This window comes from Otolemur garnettii, unplaced genomic scaffold (genome assembly GCF_000181295.1).
Source record: "Otolemur garnettii isolate 467f Iridium unplaced genomic scaffold, OtoGar3 scaffold00099, whole genome shotgun sequence".
NCBI lineage: Eukaryota > Metazoa > Chordata > Mammalia > Primates > Galagidae > Otolemur > Otolemur garnettii.
Genome location: NW_003852494.1, coordinates 3,228,573 through 3,237,713, shown reverse-complemented (window position 1 = coordinate 3,237,713; position 9,141 = coordinate 3,228,573). Strand labels below are relative to the sequence as shown.

Sequence of the window (9,141 nt, the reverse complement as noted above, 5' to 3'; positions counted from 1 at the left end):
TTGTTGTTGTTTTTGGCGGGGGCTGGGTTTGAACCCACCACCTCCGGCATATGGGACCGGTGTCCTACCCTTTTGAGCCACAGGTGCCACCCCTATAACAAAATATTTTTAAGAAATCACTGCTCAAGAAGCCCAAGAAGGACTAGAAAACTCAAGGAGCTCGAATATAGAAAAGCAAAAGAAGCAACCTCACTGAATAAATTTATTTATATATTTGTTTATTTATTGAGACAGTCTTACTTTGTTACCCTCGGTAGTGTGCTGTGGCCTCATAGCTCACAGCAACCTCAAACTCTTGGACTTAAGCGATTCTCTTGCCTGAGACTCTCCAGTAGCTGGGACTACAGGTGCTAGCCATAATGCTCAGCTATTTTCAGAGATGGGGGTCTTGCTCTGGCTCAGGCTGGTCTCGAACATGTGAGCTCAGGCAATCCACCTGAGTTTCCCAAGTGCTGGGATTACAGGCATGAGCCACTGTGCCATGCCCCCTCACTGAATAAATTTAAAGGGGCAGCTGACTGGCAAAATAGCTTTGTCATGACAAAGCTTCCTCTGGCCAGGCATGGTGGCCCATGCCTATAATCCCAGCACTTTGGGAGGCTAAGGCAGAAGGGTCCTTGAGGAGTTCAATACCATTCTGAAAAACATAGATTTCATCTCTCAAAAAAAAAAAAAGAAAAAGAAAAAATTAGCTGGTGTTATGGTACATGCCTATAGACCTAGGTATTTTCAGAGGCTAAGGCAGGAGGATCACTTGAACCCAAGAGTTTGAAGTTGCTGTGAATTAGAATGATGCTATTGCACTCCAGCCTGGGCAACAGCTAATTTTTCTATTTTTGATAGAGATGGGGCTCTTATGTAGGCTGGTCTCAAACTCCTAACCTCAAGCAATCCTCCTGCCTTAACCTCTCAAGAGTGCTAGGATTACATGTATGAACCACTATGTTTGGACATGAAAAGATATTTTTGAGATAAATGAGGAAAACTTAACATGGTATAGTCATTAGATAATATTAAGGATTTACTTCACATTTTGTTGAGTGTGATATTATGGTTGTCTTTAAAAAGTGCATATCTGGGCTTGGCTGAGGCGCCATCCACATACACCCGAGCTGTCAGGTTCGAATCCAGCCCAGGCCCGCCAAACAATGATGGCTGCAAACAAAAAGTAGCCGGGCATTGTAGCAGGTGTCTGTAGTTCCAGCTGCTTGGGAGGCTGAGGCAAGAGAATCATTTAAGCCCAAGAGTTGGAGGTTGCACTCTACTGAGGGTGACATAGTGAGACTCTGTCTCAAAAAAAAAAAAAAAAAGTACATATCTGTTAGTATATAATGAAGAATTTACGAGTGAAATGGTATGATATCTGGAATTTGCTCTGAAATCCTAGAGAAAAGATGTACGGATTGGAGAAGACAAAACTAAAAAATGGCAGAGAGATGAAGTCTTAAGGCAGTGACATCTGAGTATGACTTTCTCCTTTTTAAAACAAGTGTGCTGGGGCGGCGCCTGTGGCTCCAAGGGGTAGGGTACCAGCCCCATATGACAGGGGTGGCAGGTTCAAACCCAGCCCTGACCAAACAAACAGACAAACAAAAAAAGTGTGCTATCTTCCTCTGTCAGAGACACAAACATTCCATTCTAACAGAAAGCTTGCCCTACCAATGATACTTGTGCACTAGTATTCCGTGGTGGATCCAGACATTACAAATATAGCCAAACTAAACTGGAACACATACATTTTGGGCACTGCTGTTGAGATTCTCACAGGAGATGGGCAGCAGTGTGCTCAGCTCCAGGTCTGTCACCATCTGACGAGATTCAGCCAGCAAGCGCTGGAGTTTACTTGTGGGGGAAAAATCATCCTGGGAAGATAACACATTTAAGCATTCATGAATTTAAGAAGCATTTTAAAATGTGTACATTTACAAATACAACATTACAAACACAAGTTAACTACCTGCTAATATTTCTTCCACTTTGGGTATTACAAAGCAAAGGAAGACATCAAGTAGTACAATAACCAAACTCCTTTTATTTCTTAGAACCTCCTCAGTTAAATAATTTGACTTACTTAAATACATCCAGATGATAAAAACATCCCAGGCATTGTTTAGTTCTCCTAAATCAAACTTTCTTTCTTTCTTTTTTTTTGAGATAGAGTCTTGCTCTGTTGCCAGGGTTGAGTGCAGTGGTGCCATCACAGTGGTGCAACCTCAAACTCCTGGGCTCAAGGGATCCATGTTTCTGCCTCTCAAGTAGCTGAGGCTACAGGCACCCACTACAACACCAGTATAATTTTTCTATTTTTAGTAGAGATAGGGCCTTGCTTTTGCTTAGGCTGGTTTTGAACTTCTGAGCTCAAGCAATCTGCCCACCTTGGTCTCCCAGAGTGCTAGGATTATAGGTGTGAGCCACCAGACCCAGCCCTAAATCAACTTTTCAAGGCCATACTTAGCATGTCAAAATATTTAGAAAATGAAGCTTTAACACTAAAGGGGTTATAAATGTATAGTTAATTTTCAACTGGGGATCTGAATTTTTAGCATGAAAATGAGTCATTGCCAATTGATCTCTGTTAAGCAGAATTAATTTCTAGTTTTCCATGAACAAGGATCACTATTAACCTGACGTACAGAAGATGTTTAACAAACATGTGCCAAATGAAAATATCTGTGTATATGTATGGATAACGTAGGCATGCAATGTTATGTACTACCTGAGGAAAAATAGGTACAGAGAAAGGGTCTCCAAGAGCTAACAACAAAAAAAAAGGTAATAGCAAATATTTTCCATCATATTTATAGCTTTAAAAAAACTAATGGTTTTAATGTAATATAGATGCCATACAACTACCTATACAATTAAAGTATACAATCTGATGAGTTTTGACACATATATATCCACCCCTGAAACAATGACTGCAAAGAATAGTGAACCCATTCATTCCACTCAGTCCTGTGGAATTCCTCCTCTGCCCAGTGTGTCCTTCCTCTATTCCCAGACAACCACCGACTGCTTTCTGTAATGACAGATTAGTTTGCAGTTTCTAGAATTTCATATAAATGCATTGAAACTTTTATCTGTTTGGCTTTTTTCACTCAGTATAATTATCTTGAGATCCACCCATATTATTGTGTGTGTAAATGATTCTATTTTATTGCTGAGTATTCCATTTATGCACATCCTATAGTTGTTTATCCATTCACCTGTTGATGAACATTTGGGTTGTTTCCAGGGTTTTTTTGGCTAGTAAGTTGCTTGAAAATTCATGTAAAGTTTTTGCGTAAAAATATGTTTTCCTTTCTTTAAGAATGGAACAGCTGGGTCATACGGTAGGTATATATTTTAAGAAACTACTAACAAGTTTTCCAAAGTAGATATACTGGTTACATTCCCACCATCAGTATATGAAAGTCCCAGTCTAGTCAATACATGGTATCAATTTTTAAATTTCAGGCATTCCAATAGGTATGAAGTAGTATTTCAATGTGGTTCTAACTTGTATCCCGCTAAGGACAAATAATGCTGTGCATCTTCTTGCATGCTAAACTGCCATGTATCTATAGCTTTGTTTTCAATTCACAGAGCAGTTCTCTCTGCTTATTCAATCCAAAGAGACAATATTCTTCAGGTCTGGCTAGAATATCCCTCCTTTAATCACTTCTCCAGTTTTTACCTCATTTCTGCACTGTGCTAACAAAACTAACGCTCATCAAATACCTAGTAAGGACTGTGCCCTACAATATCTCAGTTAGACCAAGCAACTGTGGTGTTATGACTACATATTTGCAGAGGAAGAAACTAAAATTCGGGGAAATTAAATAACTTTACAGGTAGCCCCCAAGTTATAAACATCTGACTGAAGTGTGACTTACAGTTGTGGATAGAGGCTATTACAGGAAAAAGGTAAATGTACCTGTTCCAACTCACATATAAATTCAACTTAAGAAGAAACTTACAGAATCTACTTTGTTTATAACCCAAGGACTGCCTGCCCTGAACTCACAGAATTAAGACAAAGTAAAACAGAGATTTAAACCTAGGTAAGTCTAGTTTAATGCTCAAGTAACACCAAAAGTAAGTTTACTCTAGCTTATTTTCTTTGTAAAAGAGCTAAATAATACCAAAAGAAACTCATAGAATTAAGACAAAGTAAAACTTAAACTTACAGAATTAAGACAAAGTAAAACAGGGATTTAAACCTAGGTAAGTCTAATTTAATGCTCAAATAACACCAAAAGTAAGTTTACTCAAGCTTATTTTCTTTGTAAAAGAGCTGCAATGAAGATCCCATTTATGATGAAGACACTGGTAGGTAATGACCTCAAAGAAATTCTTGTCTGGCTCGGCACCCATAGCACGGTGTTTACACCAGCCACATACACCAAGGGTGGTGGGTTCGAACCCAGCCCGGGCTTGCTAGACAACAATGACAACTGCAACAAAAAACAGCTGGGCATTGTGGCGGGCGCCTGTAGTCCCAGCTACTTGAGAGGCTGAGGCAAGAGAATCGCTTAAGCCCAAAAGTTTGAGGTTGCTGTGGGCTGTAACGCCATGGCACTCTCCATGGGTAATGTAGTGAGACTCTGTCTCAACAACAACAGCAACAAAAAAAAAAAAAAAAGAAATAAAGAAAGAAAGAAAGAAATTAATTCTTGGCAGCTAAGGTGCCAGCCACATACACCAGACCTGGTGGGTTTGAATCCAGCCCGGGCCTGCCAAACAACAATGACAACTATAACCAAAAAATAGCTGGGTGTTGTGGTGGGCTGAGGGAAGAGAATAACTTAAGCCCAGGAGTTGAAGGTTACTGTGAGCTGTGACACCATAGCACTCTACCCAGGGCAACAGCTTTTGACTCTGTCCCAAAAAAAAAAAAAGAAAGAAAGAAAGAAAGAAATTCTTGTCTGTAAGCACAGAGAGGTGAACAGGGATGTCCAGGCTAGTGTAGGAACACCTCACTGCTCAGCAGTAGGGACTTGGATAAACTGAGTTTTATTCCTTTAACAGACTACACATCAGTCAATAGTAAAAGGAACAGACTTAGCCAGGTGTGGTGGCTCATGCCTATAATCATCCTAGCACTCTGAGAGGCTGAGTGGGCAGATTGCTTGAGCTCAAGAGTTCGAGACCACCTGAGCAAGAGCGAGATGCCATCCCTACTAAAAAAAAAAAAAAATAGCTGGGCATTGTGGACTACCCCTGTAGTCCCAGCTACTCAGGAGGCTGAAGCAAGAAGAACACTCAAGCCCAAGAGTTTGAGGTTGCTGTGAGCTATGACACCCAGGGTGACAGACTGAGACTGTCATAAAATAAAAATAAAATAAATAAAATAAAATAAAATAAAATAGACTTGGTCTACTATATCTACAAATACCAGCATGGATAAATATCACAAAATATCAACAGAGTAGGAAAAGTCATATTGCAAAAGGATATGCAATATCTTACCATTTATGTACATTTTTAAGATACAAAAACACTATATAACATTTACATATATACTTTTATGTGATAAAAGTCAACTTTAGGACAGTGTTTAATTGGTGGGAGAGTGGACGGGGGAGAATGCTTATAGGACTTAGACTTCATCTCCAACAATTTCTTTAAAAAGAAAAATAAAGCAAACATACAGAAAATTAAACTGTTAAATATGAATGTAGGTACAAAACTATTTGTTATATTCTTTTTTGTATGTTTAAAATATTTGTTAATTAAAAATAAATACATCAGGCTCAGTGCCCATAGCTCAAGGGTGGCGGGTTTGAGCCTGGCCTGGACCTGCTAAACAATGACAACTGCAACCAAAAATAGCCGGGCATTATGGCAGACACCTGTAGTCTCAGCTACTTGGGAGGCTGAGGCATGAGACTCACTAAAGCCCAAGAGTTTGAGGTTGCTGTGAGCTATGATACGTGGCATTCTACCAAGGGCAACATAGGGACATTCTGTCTTATAAATAAATAAATAAATAAACAAAGAAAGAAATCACCTAGCAGGCTTAAGGGGTGCCCCCACCTAAAGCTGATTGATAGGATACTTAGAGAAAACAGAAAGTGAATTTCAGTTAATCACAGAAGCCAAAGAAGAAGGTCCCAGCCCTCTCTGGAACAGATACTGTAAAAATAATTGATCTATAAAGACTAAGTCAACATTTCCAAGTGTAGAAACCAAAAGAGAGGATGTCATTAAATAAGGTCTTTCTTTCCCTAAATTAGAGGGGTTTTTTTGGGTTTTTTTGAGACAGAGTTTCATCTGTTGCCCTGGGTAAAGTGCCGTGGTGTCATAGTTCACAGCAACTTCCAACTCTTGGGGCTCAAGCGATTCTCTTGCCTCAGTTTTCCTATTTTTTTAGTAGAGAAGGGGTCACTTTTGCTCAGGCTGCTCTTGAACTCGTGAGCTCAAGCAGTCCACCCACCTCGGCCTCCCAGAGTGCTACTATTACAGGCATGAGCCAGTGTGTCCAGCCTAAATCAGAGGTTCTTAACTTCAAGCATGCATCAGAATTACCTGAAGCGCTCAGGAAAACAGACTGCTGGGACGCTCTCCCAGTTTCTGATTCAAGAGCTCCTGGGTGGACCTAGAAACTGCATTTCTAACAAGTTCCCAGGTGCTGCTAATGTAACAGGTCTGGAGAACATGATTTAAGAAAGAACCACTGCTCTTTTATTTATTTATTTATTTTGAGACAGAGTCTCAAGCTGTGGCCCTCAGTAGAGTGCTATGGTATCACAGTTCACAGCAACCTCAGACTTGTGGGCTTAAGCAATTCTCTTGTCTCAGCCTCCCAAGTAGCTGGGACTACAGGTGCCCACCACAATGCCCGACTATTTTGTTGCTGTTGCTGTTGCCATTGTTGTTTTATCCGGCCCGGGACTAGGTTCGAACTGCCAGCCTTGGTGAATGTGGCCAGCACCCTACTCATTGAGCTACAGGTACCGCCAGAACCACCGCTCTTAACAATTCCATCTTCCTTTTCTTTCCTTCTTCCAGGCTTTGTAAGTGAAAAACCATAATATGGAAATGAAACGTTTTTTGAAAAATTAAATTTGTTGGCCAGGCACAGTGGTTCAGCCTGTAATCTTAGCATTCTGGGAGGCCTTAGCATCTCTACTAAAAATTGAAAAATTAGCCCTTGTAGTCCAAGCTACTTGGGAAGTGGAGACAGAAGGATTGCTTGAGCCCAGGAATTTGAGGTTGCTGTGAACTAGGCTTAAGCCATGGCACTCTGGCCCGGGTGACAGAGCCAAGGCTTTGTCTCAAAAAAAATTTTTTTCCCTAAAATTTGCTGAATTAAAGCATATTCTTCCCATTCCTCACTTGAAATCAGATGGTGAGCGTATTTTAACTTATCTTTTAAAAAAGGGAAAAAGAAAAGAATTTTACTTAAAACCTTTAACTAAGGAAAAAGCACCCACTCCTGCTATAGTTTCTATATCTTCATAGTAAAGATGCTGGAAGACATTCTACACGTAATGGGCAATGTCAGAAAGGTTTAATTCCCGGACTCTTGTACAGTCCATAGCCTGGCACTAGCTTTCTCCCTTGTAGAATGAAAATTTAAATTGGCCATCCTGGCAAACAGAGAATGTTGGAGGTTTTCTTTTCTTTTTTTGAGACAGAGTCTCACTTTGTCACCCTCAGCAGAGGGCCATTGCATCACAGCTCACAGCAATCTCAAACTCTTGGGCTTAAGCGATTCTCTTGCCTTAGCCTTCCAAGTAGCTGGGACTATGGGCACCCACAATGCCTGGGTGTTTTTAGAGATGGGGTCTCGCTCTGGCTCAGGCTGGTCTTAAACTAGTGAGCTCAGGCGATCCATCTGCCTCGGGCTCCTGAGTGCTAGGATTATAGGCATGAGCCACCTTGCTCAGCCTAGAGGTTTTCCTATATAATAAAATCCCATTTATCACTCATTCATCAGTATGCATGTCTCCACATAGAGATGTCTGTAAGTAAACTCAACAATACATCAGCTGGGACTGTCCAGAGACTGCTGGTGTATGTGGGGGGGGGGGAGGGTTGGAGGAAGGAGTGGCTGAGCACAGGCAGTTGGATAACAACTTCTGGGTGTACATTTCTGTATTGTTTTTGTGGGGGGTTTAATCAATGAACACATATTAAGTTGCAAAAAAAAGAAATCTGTATTTTTTTATAAATTTTTTGAGACAGAGTTTCACATTGTCACCCTAGGTAAAGTACTGTGGCATCTGAGCTCCCAGCAACCTTAAACTCTTGGGCTCAAGCGATTCTCTTGCCTCAGCCTCCCAAGTATCTGAGAGTAGAATAGAAGTAGTTTTTCTATTTTAGTAGAGATGGGGTCTCACTCTTGCTGATGCTGAGGCTGGTCTCCAACTCCTGAGCTCAAGCAATCTGCCTGCCTCAGCTTCCCAAAGTGCTAGGATTACAGGTATGAGGCACACCTGGTCAAAATTTTTTCTTTAAAGAAAAAAATAGAATATTGCTTTAAAAGTACCTCAAAGTGCTATAATTTAAAAGAACTGGCTGGATATGGTGGTTCATGTCTAGAATCCTAGCACTTAGGGAGGCTGAGGCAGGAGGATCACTTGAGGCCAACAGTTCAAGACCAGCCTGGGCAACACAGCATGACTCCATCTCTACAAAAAAAATCAGCTCAATGTGGTGATACATGTAGTCCCAGCTACCCAGGAGGCTGAGGCTGGAAGGTCACTTGAGCCCAGGAGTTAGAGGTTAAAATGAGATATGATTACAGCACTGTACCCAGCCTGGGTGAAAGTGAGACTCTGGACCCTATCTAGAAACAAAAACCTGAGTTGGGTGTGGTCCTCACTCCTGTAATCCTAGCACTTTGGGAGGCCAAGATAGGTGAATTGCTTGAGCTCAGACATTCAAGACCAGCCTAAGCAAGAGTGAGACCCCTGACTCTACTAAAACAAAAAAACAAAAACAAAAGAAAATACTAGGCTTGGCACCTGTGGCTCAAGTGGCTAAGGCGCCAGCCACATACACCTAAGGTGGCGGGTTCAAATCCAGCCCAGGCCCACCAAACAACAATGATAGCTACAACCAAAAAATAGCCAGGCGTTGTGGCGGGTGCCTGTGGTCCCAGCTACTTGGGAGGCAGAGGCAGGAGACTCACTTGAGCCCAGGAGTTGGAGG

General features: G+C 41.3%; 1 protein-coding gene across 1 annotated transcript in view; it reads right to left on the bottom strand.

Moving 5' to 3' along the window:
* Window positions 1-9,141, bottom strand: part of CCDC62 (coiled-coil domain containing 62) — a 23,234-nt gene that overhangs the window by 8,259 nt on the left and 5,834 nt on the right. Inside the window, 1 exon segment of the mRNA XM_023516831.1 lies at window positions 1,737-1,872. Coding sequence (XP_023372599.1) covers window positions 1,737-1,872 — 136 coding nt within the window.